This window comes from Zosterops lateralis (genome assembly GCF_965231275.1).
Source record: "Zosterops lateralis genome assembly, chromosome: 3".
NCBI classification, from domain to species: Eukaryota; Metazoa; Chordata; class Aves; order Passeriformes; family Zosteropidae; genus Zosterops; species Zosterops lateralis.
The window spans coordinates 106,413,136-106,435,218 of NC_139764.1; the positions used below are offsets into that span (position 1 = coordinate 106,413,136).

Here is a 22,083-nt window from a genome sequence, read left to right on the forward strand (position 1 = left end):
GGAAACTCTGAGCCCAGCAGATTTCTGTTATGCCTAGTGCTTCAGTTATATAGGGAGCCAAAGCTGGAAACCAGATCCCTCAGCAGGATGAGTCGCACTGTATTGCCTCCCCTTGGTGCTCAACTCAAAGCATCCCTGTGTTTTGGAGGGGCACATGACATGACACCACAGGATTTGGGCAGTGGTACCTCATTTGGGAATTTCCAGTATTTCCTGCGGTGATAAATGGCCAAATGATGTTCCCATTGGTTTATACAACAGCAGGACATTGGGGATCTAAATAGCTTTATTAGCAATAATGTGGCTTCCTGCAGACTCTGAGGTACATAAGCGTAGAGGGGGTTTGCACATGTTTAAATTGGATATGATGTCTGACCTCTGCTCTGCCTACCTGAGGGCATCTTCTAGTTTTGGTCCGTATTCTTTCCATCCTCAGCTCGCCAGCTGAAGAGGAGGTATAATAACATTCTTGACCTCAGATGATTTTTTCATGGTTAAACAGGTGTCTTGGGTGCTTGGATCTGATGGCACTGGAGCAATGTAAACAGTAAGGCAGAACCCAATGGCACAGAGGAGGCAATTTTGTAATATGCAGAGTTATTTTTTGTTTAGATTTGGCTCCTACCATTACCATGTTTCTCTAAAATTCTAAGTGTGTTTTGTGTACTGTTGATCTTGCACACATGCCTGCATTTTGCAGGAGAATTAAACAGATCCAGTGTAATGCCAGGGGCACGTCCCCCATGTGAGTGGTACTGCAGACTCCCGTGCTGTTTCCTATGTGTGGTAGCAAAGGATGCTCTGGCACTCACTGTCACAGTGTCTGAGGCTGGATTTGGCTTTCCATTCAGCCAACAGATGATGTTTCCAAAAAAGAAACTTCCACAAAATGGGGAGTCTCTGGGAGATAATTACGTGGTTGTATAAATAATGAGTGAGATATTATCTGCTAGCTCTATAGTCACATCCACAGAGAGAAGAGATGAGCTTTCTTCGAGGGCAGTAGAGTTCTCTCAGCTCAATTAAATGGACGTATAGTACCAGCCTGACACTGAACATTTGTTCCCATAGGAGCCTGTTAAAGGGAAATACAGTTAGTGTTGCATACAGCCTGTGTTTAGACCTCCTGCTTAGATTATGAAAAATGTTAAAGCTAAAAAAAAATCCCCTCATTATTTGAGTTCCAAAAGCTGCCTGGCTCCTGCACGCTCCCTGCAGCAGGGCACACCTTTCGCACTGCCCGATTAGCTCCGTGTTATCTAGTTGCAAATGCCTGGCTTCACTATTCCTGTACTTTATTTTAAAAGGCTTTTGCTGTATGCAGTTGAATGTACTGTAATCTTCTTATCAAATACCAAAGCTCTTTAGTGATGCCATTTTGAAATGTACTTCGGTTTTTAAATTGCAAATTCTTCTCTGGCTGGAAGGTCTCTGTTCCTGGTTTAGGCAGTGGTTGAGAATATATGTGTGTGTGTGTTTGGCTATATATAAATGCCTGAAAACATGCTGGCCCCTTTCCTGATAATGTCCCATTGTGGTTTTCCTCTAAAACACTGGCAAGGGAAGACATGGGTTACAAAGCTGGTGGCTGCCCTCCTGGGTCATTTTGGGGTGCTTTTCCTATGGGGTGGTTTTTTTGTTGTATTTAGAACCTCCAAAGAGATACATTCTCTCTGAACAAGAGCAAGGATATCCATTATTATTTATATTATTTAAAGTGAAAGAACAAGGCTGGTCTAGTTTTGAGTATGAAACTGAAAATCTGAGCTCATATATTCTGGTCTCACATCTGTCAGTAACTTGTGATGTGACTTGAAACAAAATCACTTAACCTGTGAGTCTCTTTCCCTACCTGTAAAATGGGGTTGAGAGTAAGAGGGATGCCATGAGCATTAAATATTTAATGTTTACAAAGTGCTTTGAAGACAAAGAGTGCCACATAAATGCTTATCATTGTCTTAAAATCCTAGGAACTGGGTAACCTTGTGTGGGAAAAATTTGCTGGAAACTGTAACTTTACAAATGAAGACCAAAGCAGGAGAAGAAAGGACATCTTGCAAAACTGTGCATTAAGAATTTTGAACAGAATGCACTGGAGAGTATGTCTCTAAAGAATTAGCAGAGGCAGTCTTCAGGAACATTGAAAATACCTTCAGAAAATCATAGGATTCAGTAAACAAAGTTGGACTTTTATGCTAATAAAGAAGAAAAGAAAGTTCTAAACAAATGGCTCCGTTTACCCTGGCCACAGTAATCAAGCATGTAACAGGGCCATTATGTGAATGCTGGGAAATAAGACATCTAGTTATAGACTGGCATTATTTCAAAGTGTGTGTCTAATCCATCCTCGTGGATGTGATTACTTACCTAGAAGATCAAGGAAATGGTGTGGACATGTACTTTATTCAGGAAAGGAATTGGTAGAGCACTCCATCTGTGAAGATCATTCCATGCAGCTCGTTCACTTACGTCAGCTTAGAAATTGTTTACAAGTGGATAGGCAAAAAGATAATAATAGAATGCAAGAAAAAAAAGAAAAAAGGAAACTGGGAATGCACGTGTTTTCAAAGCATGAAATAGTGCAAAACCCAGCTTTTGAAATTATGTAGAAGGTCTTCTCCATGGTGCCTTTCATAAATACACTAATATATTGCAGATACAGAAATACTCAGTCCTTTCTGTCTGTCCTCACTACTATTACAGAGGATGATTGCGTAAACTGCCTTGGGAGATTCTGGAAAAAAAATTAAAAATCATCAGGGCTGCAATTCCTCCTGATAAACTCGTTCCAGGATGGATCCTCCTCCACAGGCTGCAGCTCCTGTCTGAATCCTGCTTCAGAATGGATTTTTCTCCATGAGGAGTGGTCCTCCATGGGCTATAGTGTGGGTATCTGGGAAACAAAACAATACTGGGGATGGACTTCTTGCAAGGGCATAGTAATAGGACAAGGAGTTCTGACTTTAAACTAAAAGAGAGTGGATATTAGGAAGAGATTCTTCATTGTGATGGTGGTGAGACACTGGCACAGGTTGCCCAGAGAAGCTGTGGATGCTCCATCCCTGCAAGTGATCAAGGCCAGGTTGGACAGGGCTTGGAGCAACCTGGGATAGTGGAAGGTGTCCCTGCCCATGGCAAGAGGTGTTGGAAATAGAGGGTCTTTGAGATTGCTGCCAGCCCAAACCATTCTATGATGGTCCTCTCCATGGGCAGAAGGGTCACACCTGCTCCAGTACTGGGAGCACCTTCTCCCCCTCCTCCCTCTTTGACCTTGGTATTGGCACGGCTGTTTCTTACACTTTCTTCCCTTACTCCTCATTGCCTGTGCAGTGTTCTTGCCCTTTCCTAGGAATATTTCACAGAAGCCCCACCAGTTTGTCTGCAGGGCTCCGTGGTTCCGTGCAGCGGGGACCTGGAACTGGCTGTGGGCAGCACAGGGTCACTCCTGCCTCCCCCTTTGGCACCATCCCTGCAGCCTCCCCAGGTCAGAGAAACTTCTAGGAAGAAAGATGTTGATAGGTACATGAGTTCAGTGATCAATAATTTTACTTTTTTTTTTGTCTTTTATTTCAGAGGGAACTTTTGCAGTGCTTACAGGCAAGCTTAGGCATGCGTTATAATTTTATATACGGCATTCCTGGTTCCTGTTTGTGCCCGGCAGGCAGGCTGCTGGATGAGCCAGGAGAGCTGTGGCTGTTCAGAGTCAGAGCAGAGCGATTGTAACAACCTTCCTGTGCTTTTTGGCCTAAAAAAAATCTATAAATTCGTAAGACTAACAAGAGTGGTGTGGTGACTCATCCGTGCGGCAATCAAGGTGTCACAGCAAATCAAAAGTTTCCATCTCTTCTTTGAGATGGGGATTCGGAGAAAATGCTGACGGTAATTAAAAGAATTGCTCATCCCTGGCTGTGAAACTGCAGTGTGCCTCATAAGATAGGCGTCTTATCTCTCAACTATTTATGGCTCTGTCTTGGGTAGTACGTGCCGGCACCCAGAGCCATGGAGTAGGACGAGGCTTCCCAAAACAGGGTGTGCTGCTGGTGCCTCGTGCTATACATGGGGCTGGATTTGGCATTTGACGCTTTTCCCTGGTGTTCAGAGCTCTTACTTTGTTCTCTCAAGTGCCATCATCTGTTCCAATTATTTACTTGGGAGTGCAGTACCTGTGCCTGATCTTCCCATGCCTGCTTCTGTTGATGCCTAAGAATTGCTTAGATGATGGTAACTCTCAGTCTCAGACTTTGACCACTGCTTGTGCCTTCACAGAGAGCCTGAATTTTAAGCCAGACTGATCAGTTAAGCTGCAACAGCATCACTGGATGGATGCTTCTCATTAAAGCTGTAAGGTTTTGCACGTGAGGAATAAATGCTCATAGTGATGTCTCTGTAATATTTTCATTTATGTCTCCTTGTTAAGTTTTAGATTTCTGAAAACAAACTCCATAGTAAGTTTGGTAGCAGGAGTAAAATAATTTACTTCAACAGCTCACTATTAGATGTCACAACATACTTTTGGTTATCCTTCTCGTGTGTATGGGGAAATGGCAATGTGAAGAAAGATTAATCAATCAGGAAAATGATCTCTTATTTTCCTTCTCTTTTCATCTATTCCAAAAACCTGATGGGCTGTGAGGCAGTGTCTCTAAGCAATGCATATAATGTATGCAGTTACTGCATGCTCAGCAGCCAAATGCAAACATTGCAGAGTAGAAACACAAGGTTTATCTAAAAATAAACAAAAAGGAAACAGAAATCTGTACTTCAGATTCTACACACAAGCTGTTCAAACAGTAAGATCTTAATAGTAGATTTAAAAGTGTCAACAGCAATGGCCTTGTGTTTTTGCATGGTTAAAACTTGTCAGCAAATGCAGTCTTTTGAGTGATAATAACACTTAAAGGCTTACAACAGACTGTCCTTGGTGTACTGCAAAACAAAAAAACCTCACAGGAACAACAAGTATTTGTTGACCTGGGAGTCAGCATGGGAATCGCAGGTCACTCTTGTAGGCTGAGAAGCTTCTTGAGGAAGGAGCAAAATCCATGAAATCATTGCATTGCTTAACCACGCAAGTGGAAGGTCAGAAGGGACCAGACCTTTTCAGATTATATTTAGTAACTATGAAGATTTTGGTTCTAGTAGTAGCTTTGCACCGCATAGTATTTCCCCCCCTCTCCTCCCTGGGCGTCCTCAGAAAAATTTCATCCGATCCAATCCAAAAGTAATCACATACTCATCAGCAAATTTTCAGCAGACCAGGCAAAATTATTCTAAAAGCAAAAACCAAATTATTTTGCTCTACATATGTTTATGGACAGATGAGCCAGGCCAGATCGGTTCAGGAAGATGCAAGGGTGGGACGATAGTAAATAAATATGCGATGCTTCCAAATATTAAACTGTCCCCTGATGCACTACTGTAAATTGAAGTGAGTACTGTTGCTGTTAAGGTTGGCTTTACACATATTTTTTGCTGGTGTTGACATCTACTGGATAAATTTGCTACTGACAGGAGGAATATGCTCTGTTTCAGAGAACAGGAGAGTGCTGTCCCCTCCTCTCAGGAAGCTTGCATTGCACAGCTCTGTCTTGAACAGTCATATATCCTCAACACTGCCTTTTTTGTTGTTCTCTTTTTGTTGTCTTCTGTTCCCAAAATTGTCCTGTGAGCAAAAATTCAATTTAAAGATAGTAAATGGCAAACACATTTGGGCAACAGACTGATGAAACAGCTGCTGTCTTTCTCCCATAGACCTGGATTTTTCTGTTTTGCCCAAGGCAGTAAAGGGAAATTAGTTTATTAGTTTCACGTTGGTCACTGGTGAATATCATCCTCCCTCACAAAAATAACACTTTAATTCTGCTTGATTTGAAATAATTGACCGATCAGGAATGAGGCATGTGAAGGGAGCTACCAAGACGGAATTACACCGTTGGGCTGGAAGATCAATTGTTGGGGAGGAGAGCTGAGACACTGCAGCCTTATATTACACCTGCCTGTTTATTACACTTGGCCTGAGGGGAAGGCAATGCACCATTCTGATCTGTTGCCTCGGAGAAGTACGGATGTAAAATGAATGCAAAATCAGGGAACAGCAAGTTGGGTTTTTATGTTAATACATTTTATATTGATATTGAGGACATTTCAGTAAACGGAGCTTCTAGTTAATAGAACAGCATATGTGTTTTTCCTTTTCTCTATGCCAATATACTTTCCTAAATGTAGTTTAATTTTTATCTTTTTTAGCTTCTCAATAATACTTGTAGTCATTGACTGGTAGCAGTAGCACAAATACTTAGTAAAATTAGTCCCACTGGAAGATTACTCAGATGCTAGAGCTCTTCTTACTCCTCCTTCCTCCGCTCTTTCTGCCTGTTTTAATGATTTCATTTTAAGAAAAACGACCTGAGGCACAGCAGAGAGAGAAAAAAAAGTCACAAGACAAAAACAATAGATAGACTATGCTTTGGCAAATCCTGGAACAGAAGCAAGTCCAGATGTTTTCTATACAGGCATTTGGCATGTATATAACAGCCTCACTACAAGACTGCATATAGAGTTTTTGACAGCTTTGGTGGAATGAAAATGAATGATTGCTATTCAGAATAAAATGCAAAACATTTTGGCTGGTGCTTGCAAATCTAGTAGTTTTCAACTTATATTTTTAACTAAATTCTTGGTATCCTTAAAGGCATATTTAAGTAGGTGCTTGGCAAACATGATTTGATTTCTCTGTAGTAATGAAAGGTTCTACATCACCTAACATATTTTGAGAGAGATATTGTGAGTGGTTCATGATCTGTTTATTATTTGATCCTGTTACTTCTAAAGCAGCTAATTAAAAGCTGCAGACCTCTGGCCTAGAAAAGGTGGGCTGCTGATTTCCTGCATTCAGCAAACAGCCTTCATCCGACAACTGAAAAGGTAAAACATGAGTCAATTGGGCCAATTTTAAGTGAGAAGCAAGAAAGGGTGGAGGAAGAAATGGTAACAGGAATAGCTTTTTAGAGGCAGAGGAGCAAGCAGAGATGCAGTTAACTTTGATACTGGCTGTGGTATTAATTCATTAGGAGGGTGGCACTGTCCCTCTGGTTCTTGACGCATCGCCTTTCAAAACAAAACAAAAATAGCAAGTGGATGTAAGTGATACTTACTCTATTGAACCAGCTGAAAATAAAGTCAATCCATTTTATGAAACGTGGCTAGGCCATGAGGGGTGATGAGCTGTGACTGCAGATGGACAGATAACGTGGGCTCTGGCCAACTGCAGTGATGTGCTCTGAGAAGGAAATGTTTTGATCCGAAAGCCCCAGGTGTCTGTGGGTGAGCAGCCCACTATTTCCAGCCAGATAAAAGGGTGCCTGGTACTGATGGGCTGGTACTGATGGTACCACTGCCATGAAGCAAAAAGGTGGAAATTTGGAAATAGGCTGAGAAACTCCTCTCCAGACTTGCCATGATTTCTGAAAGTATAGCAAGAATACAGGTGTCTCCTTTAGTGAAGAGCAAGCTCGTGAGGCTCTGTGAGTGGAGGCTACTGGCAGTCACACATTTAGGACACCAGAAACTGGAAGAACTGTAGTTATTCCCCGTGGGTCAGAGATGTTGTGTATTCTCTGGGAATTCACTCACTTACTGGAAGATTGGGATATAACTGCACCTTCATACCTCAGTGTGCCACAGATCGTGTTAAAGCCTTGAAGGCCTTTGGATGCCTGTTGCTATGGACTGTGCTAGTTTCATGTGCAGGAAATTTAAAAGACATGTAGATGTGGCACTTAGGGTTTAGTGGTGGACTTGGTGCTGGTTAGTGGTTGGACTTGGTGATCTTTAAGGTTTATTGCAACCTAAATGACTCTATTCTATGAATTAATGTTTTTGGAGGGTTTTTTGTTGTTGTTTTTTGGTGTTTCGTTTTGTGGGAGTTTGTTTGTTTGTTTTGGGTTTTTTTGTGTGCTTTCTTTTTTGGGGGGGGGGGTTGTTTGGTTGGTTTTTTTGGGTTGGGTTGGGGGGTTTTTTGTGTTTTTTTTTTTTTTTTTTTTTTTTTTTTTTTTTTTTTTTTTTTTTTCTTTCTTTCTTTCCTGGGGCAATTTGCATGGGATAAGCTCTTTTTATATACCAGATGGTTAGGAACTGTTTCGTGCTCTAAGTGTAGATGTGCTCCTGGTTTGGGGGAGTGATACGTCTCCTTTTAACAAAATGCGTGTCAGAAAATTCCGTGTGGTCAGAGGTCATCAGTCCTGGAAGAGAAAATTTATTACTTCACCTGGTGCTGGCTGAAGCTTTTTAAATGTGAACAGTGGTGGGGTGGGATGACCCAAAAATATCCTCTAAGGGGGAAATTTGAAGTATGTTTTCTTTATTACAGAATTTTGCAGCACTACAAGTGATCCAGAGATCTTATGCTGTAAAATACGCTGCATTTAACCCTTACCTTGGCAGAGAGCTTTCTCCTGTAATAGTTTTCACTGATTGATTAGTCTTTCTCAGGGTGTGGAAAACTGAGAATAGCAGTAAATAAAAGGAAATTTCTCCTGCCTTGTCCAAAATGTAATTTGAAGACCTAGTCCCCTTCTCCTCCCACCTCCCTCACTCACCCAAAAGTGCCCAAATCCTGCTAATTAAATTTTGTGAAGTTTATTTTGTGACATTTGGCAACACTGACAGTAGCTTATTCTACATTTCTGCTTTATTAACGATGAAGTCTTAGGCAAGATTAGGTATGTCAGGTCCTGGCAGCCACTTAACACATTTTGAGGAGATGGCCCATTTCCCCTGAAGAAATCCAGTCGTGTCCCTGTGTACCCTTCCCATCTGTCCCCAGCAGGCACCCCTGGACCCCGGCCACCAGTTGTCATCCTGCCAGTGCCTGTGCCAAGGTGTTGGCCACCGGCTCTGCCGTGCAAGTCTTCCTGCACAAACCCTGCTCGAACTGGCCTTTAACACGGCTGCTCTTGGCATTTGGTTTTCTTTCCTTTGCTTTTCATGCTAATGAGATAATTTAATTAGGGAAGTCAATGTTTTGGGCAGTGTTTTGCAAGCAGGAGTGTTACAGAGGGACGTTACGTTTTTCTCTCTCTCTGTTTTTAACAAGGCTGGGTTCCAGTTACCCTGGACCCTGCAGAGACATCTGAGGAAGTTTATTATGCCTTTGTGAAAAGTTCTGGTGGATTTTCATTTACAAAACTGCCATGTAAAATTCCAGCCTTGTTGCTTTAGAAGGTCCTTGGAAAGACCAAGAATCTGCAGGAAGTGGCATCTAGAATTGATTTTGGGGGCGGGAGGATGATGAAGGTTGAATTTTGGGGATGGTTTGCAACAAAGCCATGGAGGAGAACCAGATCAACTGGGAGACCTTTCCAACAGAAGCTTGAGAAGAGAGAAATAGATTTAGTAGTTTTCTCCTGGAGTTAGGAGAAAATTTTTATCCAAATACATATCCCAAACCGGTATATTTTGACATGCTTTCTATCAGTTTATAATTGATGATAAATACATCTAAGGATGTGGATGGAGGCCTTTTAGAATAGTCTAAGAAACTTGTATGTCAGGAGCATCTGCAGAAGGAAACCCCTGCACCTGATGTAAACATCATCAGTTTGTGTGTATCCAGATTTGGCAAGCAACAGGATTCAAGATGGGACTCGTCTTCACCTTCTGTTCCAGCAGTGTGAGCATCAGGTCCACTGTGAATCTTTGTGAACTTTTCTCACCCTGCCAGTGCTCATGAATTGAAGGATGTGTTACCCACTCTGCTCAGTTTATAAAAATATCAGTGACTGAAAAGCAAATTACTATAAATAGGAAATTATCACAGTGAAGATAAATTTCCTAGAGCCTTCGTAATAAAACATACACTTAGAGATTTAGAGATTTTTTAATTACCCCTCATTTAGGAAGGTTATATTGTGTCAACTGTGAAAAAAAGAAACTGTAAGGTATGGTTTCACTCGCATTGTGACTGGGTTTTTCTACTTTTGGATAGTCTCATTTATCTTTCTACTTACCTAGAGGGAAGATTTCCATATCCATCTATGAAGTAGTCAGAAATAAAAAGTGAACAAACTTTTTCTACAATATTTCGAGATAGCAAAGCAAAAATCTTGGTTTTGCTTCTTGCATAGTGAGCTTTCTGCTGAGAAGACACCAGTGTGTTCATGCTCAGATTTTTTTCAGTATGTCCCAAAGCATCACCTCCTTCAGCATATATTTGGAAAATTAAATCCTATATAATCTCTTTAATCTACTGCTCCTTTATCACTTACAGGGTTAGGATTTGGATTTTTTTTTTCCTTTTTTTTTTTTTTTTTTTTTTTTTTTTTTTCTTTAAGATCTGATTGTAGCAAAAGCAGCTCAAGTCTCTCTGCCTTGTCTTGGATTTTATAAGAGCTTTACAACTGTTTACAAGACTAAATCAGGGGTTTACAAAAGTAGACCTTGCTTGATAATAAAGTTGTTTCCCTGCCTCTCAAATATTTCTGGATCTTATCTTTCTACACAGCTGCATGTAGTACAGCTTTACAGAATCTCTTGATTGCATTCCTTCTGCATTTGTCTAACAGACAGTTCTTTCACTGAAGTCACCCAAACAAAAAAAAAATAGTTAAGTAAAAATTGTGAAAATGGATTAGTCAGATCCATGTAGGCTTGTAAGAGTGATTCTATAAGTGTCTAAGAAGCTCTTTGTTGGCTAAAAAAAAATGTTGAGCTCGAATAAAACATTTTGCTTGGTGCATTGCTGAGGAGTTGCTCCTGAAGCTGCCAGGACTGCTAGTACCATGTTTTATTTTGATTTTCTTAAAAATGTGTACATGTGTGACCTGACGATTGAGTTATATCCAGAATTTATGATAATACTGATACATTTTGATGTGATTTTGGTGCCATATGCATAAATTACATCATCAGACCTGTGCCTGTGGAGAGGTTGTTGTGTCGGTAGGCTCTGATAAAACTGCATGCCGTAACATTTCCCCTGCAGCATATATGTGAAATCATTCAGGCTTAGCTACTTAGACATCTTCCTTTTTCTCAGTTACAGTTCTTTATGCTAGATCTGATTCCAGCAAATCTCTCGTCTTCTTTTTTTTTTTTTTTTTTTTTGAATGTGGATCTCATAAAATACTTAGGCATTACGTGCACTTAACTGCTTTTGAAGCTCTCTAACGGGCTATTTTACCTGTACTTCCATTAAAGTACAGATAATACTGTACTTCCATTGATCCTGTCTGAAAACACGTATGATTATTTAGCTGCATATTTTAAAGTTTCAGGTTCTTTCTTTCTCCCTTTCCGCCATTTCCCTAATGACCACGGATCTACTTCCGTCACTGTCTCCCAGTGTCTCTCGCCTATCATGTTTCTGTAATGTTATTATTTAAAAGGTAAATTTAGAAACAAATGCTTACCCAGGAAAAATTTAAATTAAAAGCTTGACCTTTATTTTTGAAGTCACTTAATGAAGTTGACTAATAGTCTAAGAAATCTGATTCTCTAGCTTCAGACTGGCTGAAAGCCTGTTTTTCCTTATATTTATATCTGTGGGGACAGGCACTTTAAGGAGACCTTGACTAGATAAGCGTGGAAAGCAGGCAAAAAGCTGCTCAAAGGCTCAAGCCCGGACTGTCATTTAGAGGAACATGAATAGGAAGCATTTTTTCTTCAGAACAGTGAGTGTTTTGGGCTTGGGGGAAGAAGGGCTGTGTTTAAATGTATCGAGCATAAAATGAAATGTTAACCACTTGAGTTTAATAAATCTGCAGCAATGATCTGTTTGAACCTGGTAAGAGCCCCGAGGACAGCACGCTGCTATCTCACACGCCGCTGGCCTTTTCCTTTCCTCTGTCTGTGTGTGGAAGCCGTGGAAACAAGGAACAAATGAGCTTGCATAAGAGATGTGGTGAAAAATGAGTACCAGGAGGAAGGTGGTTTTGTGCTAAGAAAGTAGGAGGATTTCCAAATGGCCAAAGCGTTCAGGGTAAATTTGGAGGCTGGATGTTGTCGTCTGTGTAAGCGCCCTACATTTGAGTCCCGAAGACACTTGCGTTTTGCCAAAAAACTTTCTCAAATACTCTTGTTGAGCAAGCTGTTAATATGAGATATATCTAAAATTCCTGGTTGTAGAGAAAGTGATGTTCTCTAGCAGGGGTACACTCACATTTAACTTTGCCTTGGGAGGGATAGATTTAAAGTAACTTCTTTCTATGGTCTCTCACACCTGCTGCATTGCATGTTTTTGGCCTTGTAGGCTTGAGAGAGATCCTGTCCCATTCCTCAGAAGGTGTTTGGTATTGTTTCATCAGTCTGTTACCCTCTCCTGGTCTACCCTCCCAAACCCATCTTTCTCTGAAAGTAAATGATGGAGGAAAGGGTCAGGTGGATGTATAATCCTCATGCCTGGCTCCTGCATAACCCCTGTCTGAAACAAAGCAGGCTGTGTTCTCTGGCATTCTTTTTGCAGCACATGCACAGTGATGCAGTCTTGGGGACTTTTTGCCTTGCCATATCACTAAATCTCATTTTAGATTTGTCATGGGATTTGTATTTACCTCTGGTCGCTCGATCTCTCTTCTTTAGCTTATAGCCCTTTCCACAGCCCTCCCTTAATACCAATTTGATCTCCTTTTTTGCTTTGAATTTATCAGTTCATCCAGTAACTGCTATGGGATTCTCTCTCTCCTTTTCTCTCTCTAGTAGGGTGGGGGATTTTTCCCGTCTGAGAGAGTTTTTGTTCCTTTTGGCTGCACAATAAAATCCTTTGATTCTATATGACAAATAGGAACACGTTCCCTTTTTATCAGAGATTAAAGACACCCGGCTACTCCAGTGATTACGTCTTGAGTAGAGGGTGAGGGAAGGCCTGTCTCACTGACTTCACCACCTTCACCAGACAGCATGCCAGCTGAACTGGGTGTACACAGGGATTTTCAGCAGTAACAGTGTGCAACATGCCTCCTCATGGACTGCGAGTCTGAGATGCACAAATCATCACACATTCTTTCTCTTGCTGGCTGTGTCTGCATCACTGGCTTATGGCTCTGATGTAGGGTAGATGTATCTGAGATAGTTTGAAGCTTATCTGCTCTACTACTGGCTCCTAGATGTGGCAGTGTGGAGCATCATGCTGGCTGAAAAATCAACCCCACAACTTGATAGATTGGTAATTAGCCAAGGCTTAGCTGGGGCAGTGTCTGAAAAAGAGGGTAAAAATCTTCGTTCTCTTCCCCAGTGTTGTTTAGAGGGATCTAAATCTAGGTAAGGGAAAATGTCTGCACATGAATATTGAGGAGAACTTCCTTTAAAAAGGTAAAAGCACATGAATTAATTGTAGCTATTGATGTTGCTGTTTGTCAGTATCAGGCATTGATGTTTCTCCTTCTCAATGTCTCCCCAACAGAAAGGTTTTTTTCTGTTCTATTTTGTTTGTTCGTAGGAAAAAAAAATAAATCTCAACATGTCTGGAAAATTGTAGCCTAAAATCAGATACTGTGGAACTGGTAGTGACAGGGTTAGGGTGTTGGCTGGACTCAATGATCTTAGAGATCTTTTTAAACTTTATGGATTCTGTGATCTCTGACTGCAGTGACTGCTCCCCTCCCTGCTTTTCGAGTGGATTTTCCACTGCCCTTCATTCTGTCTCTGCTGTTTCTCAAGTTGGTTTATGCTGCCCTGTGTTAAGTTCTGTGCAGAGGAATGTGATGATTACTCTTGGCTCGGGACACACTGTTGGAGAAGTTTTTCTTATGAGTACAGAATATGTTTAAAGCATTATTATTTTGATTATGATCCTCCACAACAATAGTCTAGACAAAGCATAAACTCTGCATCTAAAAATACATTTAAAAATTAGCTAGTCTGTTCACAACCCACTTCTTACCTCACCCAGCAGCTATTTATGAAAACATTTTCTATTCTTTCTAATTTTAAATAGCGAGCACTAGCAGTTGAATACTCATTTATTAGATAGATATCCCCTCCGGTTTTTCTGCACATCTTGTTGCTGTCAAGTATCTTTGTACCCAGCCAAAAAGGACATGTTGAAACAAGTAGTGTATATTTAATGCAGTGTGTTGGGGGAAAAAAGAAAAAAAAAAAAAGAAAAAAGAGAAGACTGATGTTTACCCCCAGCTTTTATTTTTTCATTGGAAATACAGTAGCTGGACTGGGAAGTAAATGTGCTCGTTAAGAGGGCGTTGGGTTTTAAGTAAACTTCTTAATGCGTGGCTTAGTCACAGTCTTTTTTTCCTGCTTGTTATTGACGTACTTGCCTGTCAGTCTCATCTGATAGTGGAATTGCTGGGGGCAGGGTGCCTGGGATCGTGTGGCAAAAACTGCTCGCTATTGACTTGTGTGCATGTGTGCCGCTGCTCTCCGCTGAGTTAAATGTCAGATGTGCTCAGGAGTGTGGGTGGGTGGGGGAGATGTGATTTGGTTCTCCCTGGCTGCCTTGTCAAGGAGTGCACTAATACAGCTAATGCAGATCCTCGAGAGGAGAAGGGCATTCAATTGACAGCCACCATCCAAACAGTCACAAAAGATAGCTTCATACGGCAGTGGAGGCTGTTGGGATTAAAAAGAAACTTTTTCAAAGGCAAGGAATAATAAAGGATATTTTGAAATTGCAGCTTGCAGTTTTCAAGCTCCTTTTTTGCCTGACTTAGCAAAATGGTTGTAAAACAAATGAAAGTGGGGTTATACCTGTGGAATTTCTAACCTTTAAAGACACTGTGTTTAGGTACTGAATTTATTCTGAGATCATTTTCACTAGAGATGAAGTTTGCTTTCTTCACCTCTACTAAAAGAAAAGTTTCTGTTCTCACTGCAGCAGCTTTCACAGCACTGGTGTCTCTAGGTTTTCCTATGGTCATTGTACAGCTGAGCTCACATGGAAAATACAGAATTGGCTTTCTGAATGAAAGTATCAGAAGGCCACAGAAATGTAAGATAAAGGAATCTAAATAAATACCAGAGCCATCAGCCCTCAAATCATCAAGTCAGATGTTGCATCACAGTCTACTAGAGAAAAAAAATAGTTGGGTTAAGAGGAATGTTAATTTTGTGGTCAATACCAACACCACTGTGGTGTGGTCCCCAGTGTAGGCTCTTGCTGGAGGTGCTTATTCCTGGAGAGGGACAGTGTAACAATCAAGAATGCAGCTTCTTGGGAGATTTGGTTTGGCCTTCTGTTGAACATAATGATTGTGGGAGGGAATTTGACAGGGTTTTGTAGTATACATTTATATTACTGAATTTTTAACTGAGTAAGAGTATTCTTTGTCTCAGCTGGTAGCTCTCTAGTGAACTAGGTGAATCTTTCATCCTTTCGGCACAATGATTGGTTTTGTTTGCCTTTTTAATTTCTACCAGGTGAATAACTAACACTGTCGATAGGCACACTGTTTTATAACACTTGTAAATTTTTATCTCTCTTAAGAAGTTTCTTATCTTCAAGTTTCTGGGTGAGTTTAGTTCTGGCTCCTTCCACAGTCTTTATAAACAGATATTCTTACCATCCATTTTTGTATCTAAGAATTTGTGAAACAACATTGCTTCCATTGACCTGGTGTCATTATTACAAAGAACATAGTGTATCATGTGATGCAAATAAAATAAATCAGGTACTGCAGTGACCTAGATAGTCATTATTTATGGAAATAAATATATTTACAATTTATTCATACTGTTTCTTCTATTGCACATGCTGTAAACTTTCACTTACTCAGAACTCTGCTGGGAAAATAGCATTATTGCCACCATTCTGCACATTAGGAGACCTTGCCAGGAAGACTTCAGTAACTGCTCTAGGCTGTGTAACATATAATTATCAGAACTAAGGTTAGACATTGGGAGTCAAGACTCCCAACATTGTGTTAAGACATCCCTCACCTGGCAGATACAATCTGTGGATAACAAAGGCTGAGGGGTGATAAGGACAGGGTGATCACACAGAACAGCTTATAGGTCATAGATCACCCATGTGTATTAAGTGTTTTAAGTCTAGCCGGAAGGATGGATGGGAGGAGACAGAACATGTTGCTGACCTGCCCTGGAGAGCATCCTTGCTGTGGGGAGGTGTCACAGAGTGAAATATTCCTGTAGGAACTTCCAGTGAGGAGGTCTAGCAAAAAGGGGGAAGCAGTATTTGGCTTTGAAAATAGAGCAGTAATGGGTAGATTTAGCAGATAGAATTTTTTTTGTCTTTGATCTTGATGGCTTGAGAGGCTACCAAGAACAGAGGCTTGGCAGTGTTAAAGGAATAAAGTAGGTATTTATTTAAAAGGCCTTCAAGGGATACACCTTGGGTAGTACAAGGGCCTGGCCAAGGCTCCAGCCAAGATGGACATCGGGTCACATGTTTTCACACTTTTATAAGTTTTGGTCCATTTACATATTGGGCTTAATTGTCCAATTACAGTTTCAGGTTATGAAGTCCCATCATCCCGGATTGCTCCCCTCAATTCGCTGTTGTTTGTACTTTTTGAGCCTGAAGCTACAATGGTGTCCTTGGTTCTCATGCTGGAAAAGGATTGTTTTGTCTAACTACACTGTGAGAACTGGCTAACACTTCATATGAAGTTCAGAGTTACACACTAATGCAGTACAGAATCTGGAAAATGTGAAAGCTAAAACTTAAGGCATCAATCTTTACCATCAATATTTGGTCATGTGTCAGGTACAGCAAAGAGGCTACAGAAAGGATCTGAAAGCTGCTGAGAAAACTGCAAGATGGAGCTGTTGGGAATGTTTTTCTGTTGTCAGAACATCGAATTACGACTTTATTCTAACTTGGCTTTTCACAGTTTGTGTGCATTTGCTTATTTTGTTGAAGAATTTGGGCAGATGGTTTTCCTTCAGGTCTGTGGGACTGGGCTCTCCACTGCGTCCTTGTACTTGTCTAAACTCTCTCATTTGCGTTCTAGATTAATATTCACTGTGACACCGCTCTCTCCCTCTTGATATTCAGCTGGGAAAAGAGGAGAAACAGTGCTCTGCTAGGGCAGAGAGGGCATGACAGGGTCTTGCCCTGGAGGTTGCACAGTACAGTGGCTGTTCTGGCCCCTCACCCCTAACTCCTCGCTGTCATTACTCTTCCAGGCAGGCTCTCGAGTTCCCCTGGAGCCGCAGCCGCCCTCCACCGCCATGTCTCGGCACCACAGCCGGTTCGAACGCGATTACCGCGCCGGGTGGGACCGGCGGGACTGGAGCTCCAACGGGAACCACGTGGGCAGCACCAACTGCAGCAGCGTGGCCAGCACCACCAGCAGCTCCCGGCCCGGCCTGCTGCCCCTGCCCATCGTCCCCTCGCGCCTGCCCACGCCGGCCACCGCCGCCTGCACCACCGGCAACAGCGACGTCATCACCAGCCTGGTGGCCAACTCCTCCCCAGCTTCCAGTACCAAAGTAAGAATTATGCCTTTTTAAACCTTTTTTTATTTTTATATTTTTTTGCCTTTTATTTTTCCTTTTTTTTTTTTTTTTTTTGACGGGGTTGATTTATTGAAGGGATGTCAGAGGTGGAGCGTCGTCTGTCCCTTTTTAAGGCTTGCGTTCATGGGATAGCCAAGAGTAGGAAAAGCAATTTATATGGGCAGCCTGTGTCTTTATAATTATTTTCTGTGTTGTGCATACACCAGAGTAGGCCTTTCTTGCTCCAAGACTAAGGGTCCCCATGCTTCTCAGAGGCCCAGACAGAGCAAATGTTTCATTCCTTTCACCATTGCCTACATTTGGACTTTCTGTGGCTTTCCCTGGAACTTATTGCTCCCACTTTCCTTTTGGGAGCGTTCTTCTTGTCTGTTGACCAAGGCAGAGCTGTGGTTGACAGCAAATGGATGTGGTTCTCATCCAGAGGGAGTGGGAAGTCCCTCTTTCTGACTAAAGGTCGTAATTTTGGCTGGATGGTGTTTTTATTTCTCCTTAGTTGATAGTTTCCTATAAGGTTCTCAAAGGCTCATTCTTAGTGCAGGTTGGAGTGAAACTGTGCAACTGCTATAACCAGGCTTGTTCATTTGTGCAGAAATGCACACTGAGGAGTGAGACAATGTTAAGCACCAAAGAATGGAAGTCACTAACAAACCATTGGGCTTTTTTGTTCCGATATATTATTGGAGGGAGGAGGGTGAGTTTTCCTTTAAAAAAACCCCAAAAAATTAGCTCTTGTAGAACTGCGAAGAACGATTGATATCCTTGGAGAAAGTTGGGGTTTCTTTTTGCATGCAGATTCAGGTAGAACAGCTGGGAACAGAAAAACCTGGCAAGTGGTAAAGGTGACCACAGCGCTGGCAAAGTGAGACAGAAGCGCTGCTGGGTTTCTTTTTATGATATTTAACATTTTCTTTCAACTTGGTTTCATTTTAATAACTGAAAGTGCCAAATGCAGCAGATGCAGACAGAGGGAAAGGAGACAATGAAGTTATTTAAAGTAAGCCAAGAGCAAGCTGAAATTTTGCTGCAGTACCATTATTATATTGATTTTTTTCACACTGTAGAAAAACAAGGTCAATGCTACAGAAGGAAACGTTAGCCCAGAGTGTGGTTGTAAAAATTTGCCATGGCATCTTAAAATTATTTTCATTTGAAAGAAGCCACTCAGATTCTCATCAAAACATTTTTAGTGTTCTCCAGATGCTATCCACTGATAGATGCATTTCAATCATGCTTTGTCTGGAGATGATTGAAGCAATTTTGGAGCCAAAGCAGTGGTTTCATTTATCATGACCTTTGTTCCTGGGTCTACTTAGAGTCCAACAATTGTCTGGAGCTGATCAGCCCTTTTCCCAGATGTTCAAAACCATTTTGAAGCTTATCAGTGCTAGTAAACCATGTGTTTATTGGGAGAGAGGAGGCAGGAACAGCAAGTAAAGTGCCTTTTGATCATATGCTAGATGTGAACTGTCTTCTAAATTACCTTATTAGACAATTTTCTGATGACTTTCATTAGTAAGAATGTTTGGGCATGAATAGATCAAAAGCAATAAATAGACAGGAATGGAGGTAACAGGAGACACTTTTTATTCTGAGAACTGTTAATCATCTGTGTAATCTCCCATAAAATAAATGTGTAAAAATGCATAGATTTTTTGCCCCAGCTTCTTCTGTTGTGAATCAACTAAGCAGCTCTAACTAAAAATTCAAACTTGGTGTGTATTAAAGAAGAAAAAATGTATAGAGGTGAGAGAGGCAGGTAGGGTAAACAGAGATGAAAGGGTTTGGTGCTTAGCAAGCTTCCAAATAATAATGTGAAATGGTGTCACAAAAAACATCAGGTGCTTGTACACAGTCCTATTCACCCTGCCTGACTGTATCTCTCTCCTTCACACACAGCAGACTTACACTTGAGGTCAGCAGTGTAACCAGCCAAGGCTCTTCCCTGCTAGAATACAGCTAATGGCTAGGGCATAAAAAATTGCATCCATATATTGAAGAGATCACAAGTTAGAAAAGCAATGTGGTATATTAGTTTCTTTTAAAAATAAAAACATAAAAATTAAAAATATAACAATACTTTAAAAATAAGCCAAGCATGTGGTAAGTTGCCTTGAGCTGTGGAGAGATCACAGCCTGCCTGCCTTTTGCAATCATTTTTGTCAGCATGTTTATGGGGTACCAGCTCATGGGGATAGGTGACATCTAACAGCTGGATTTGTTAGCTCTGTTTTGAGAGTGAGATATTTGAGTGCTGAGCTGCCTTTCTGCAGGCTGAACCTCCCCCAGCATTATGGCAGGTTGTTAAATTCAGTGGCAAAGGTGTGCCCCACACAAGAGGTGACACATGAAGCAAGAAGGTTGATAACCTGGTTCTCCTTTTCTTACTGTCCAAGGAGATAACTACAGCCACCAGTGCTGCCCCAGGCTGAGGTCAGAAGGAACTCTTTCTCCCATCCAGGTACCAGTTTTGACTTCAGCATATCTTCCAGAGCTGGTTTGGCCATCTCCAACCGTAGAGAGCTACTCTGTAGCCTTTCAGACTGGGTTCCTGCTTACTAGTTAACTTCCCAGTTAAAAATTTGCTTCGTTTTTTTCGTAAATCATCTAGTCTGTCCTCAGTCCTTTGGTCCTTGATTCCTCTAGTTCCCTGCTATTGACCAGTTTCAGTAGCCTCCAGATAACACTGCATCTTTTGCATCCCCTCCGTTCTTCATTTGCCTTTGAAAATATGGGTGCTAAAACTTAGATACCCAAACCATATGCACCCTTTCAGCATCAGACTCACCATTCCCTTGCATGGGGATAAAACTGCTCCCTCCCTCTGTTTCGATTTCTGTATAGGTAATAATTGCTCCAGACTTCTTTGCCAAAGTGCTATATCAGAATTTATTAAAAATACATATACATGGCATTATCCTCAATTATGAGTTATCAAACATCCATAATACTGTCAAAGACTGAAGTGTAGTCTCTTTGACAAGATCTATCTTCTGGGTACCTGTATTGGCAGATATTGCTCATATTCCCATCCTCTAGCTCAAGGTTAACTGAATCCTAACATGACAAATTCAAAATGGAGGAAAAAACTTGTTTTCTCTCCGACATAACTGGACTGTATGACTTGCTGCATGATGGAATTGTTCAGGGAATTTTTATATAAATTGTTTTAAGGACCACTAGTCTACTTAATCTGGTTGAACCATGGTCTTTAAAATTATGTAAATGTATGTAAGATTAAAGACTTTGCCATGACTTACGTGATGTGAATAGAAAAAAGCATTGGAAAGGAGAGAAAAAACTGAAATCATCTTCAGGGGGAAGCTTAGGATATGTAACATTAGCTGTGGTGGGGGGTTGGGTTTGGTCTATGTTTTCATGCTTCTGGAAGAGCTTTTAACTACTTTCTGTGGAGGACTTTAGAAGGTTTTTATTACTAATTATTAATGTGTAGGAGAACTTTAGAACTAATTATGCTTTGCAGACCTTTGAAATTTATTCTCAAAGCGTACCTGTAACCTTCTTACCACAGATGCTTTGGTACAAATCACACTTAGTGGATCTGCCACCTTTAAGTGGTTATGGATGTTTGTTCTGAGTTATTTAAACAGAAAAGCTGCCTTTTCCCAAGCTTTATTTTTTTGCTGAACAAAATGACAATGAGACTTTGCGCTGCTTATAACCCATTTCATTGAAGGCTGCCAGAAAATACCAGAAAAACTATTTAAATCTCACAACCTCTAAGAAATAGTTTGATGCTGCACACCCAGTATATTGACACGGAAAGTGAGGCACTTGGAGGTAGTGATTTTTGGGTTTTCTGCTCATTCTTTGCCACTATGAGCAAAGTTTCAACTCTTCTACTCAATTTGGTTTTTCTGCCCTGGTTCTGTACCCAAAGCATTGGGCCACAGACTGGCACCCAGAGGCAGCACAGTTTGGAGAGATGAGTCCTTTGCTGGAGATACTTCCTCAACCCCTCTCTACCAGTAGTCCATAGGAAAGTGGAAATCTTGCCAATTAACTCTGTATTTGGATCAATTTGTCAGACTCTGAGCTCAGCCATGTATGATGATTGAGCTCAGGGCTGGTTCTGTACACGGTGGGGTTTTGGGTTTTTTTCTGCAGTGAGGTTATTTATTGGTCGAAGGACACTATCCAAGAAATCCTTGTGAGACTACAGCACTGCTTAAGATATTGGCAACAAAACAGTCTGAAATTCATTTAAGGATGCTGCACACCATTCCAGCTATGTTTTCTGTTCATCTCAGCAGCACCTTCATTCTTTGTTGCTTTTCCGAATTACTTTGCGAGTTACTTGTACAATTTTCTCCATCAAAGCTCCTGTATCACAGCTTCAATTTAGAAGTGTTGTCATGGGCTGTAATTTGAAATTTTATTACCAAGAGATTTTTTGGTTATAGAACATTTACTTTTATCATCTCTATATTATTTTTAAATGCCTGAAAAGATTGATACATCAACAGAATCTGTGCACCACCAGGCGAGATCTAATTTCAACCTTAATTTTAAAAAACGTTTGCTTGGAACATAAATTGATTCTTCAGCCCCCCAAACACTTAATGATTTGTTATTCTCAAGGTTAAACCTATGACAAATTTTATAAAAACACCAGTCTTCAAGTTTTGATAAGATTTT

General features: G+C 41.0%; 1 protein-coding gene across 1 annotated transcript in view; it reads left to right on the forward strand.

Annotated features, from left to right (window-relative positions):
- KLHL29 (kelch like family member 29) overlaps window positions 1-22,083 on the forward strand; it is a 389,156-nt gene that overhangs the window by 131,526 nt on the left and 235,547 nt on the right. The window contains exon 3 of the mRNA XM_083857762.1: window positions 17,095-17,400. Coding sequence (XP_083713888.1) covers window positions 17,140-17,400 — 261 coding nt within the window. The 5' untranslated portion in view covers window positions 17,095-17,139. The remainder of the gene's footprint in view (window positions 1-17,094; window positions 17,401-22,083) is intronic.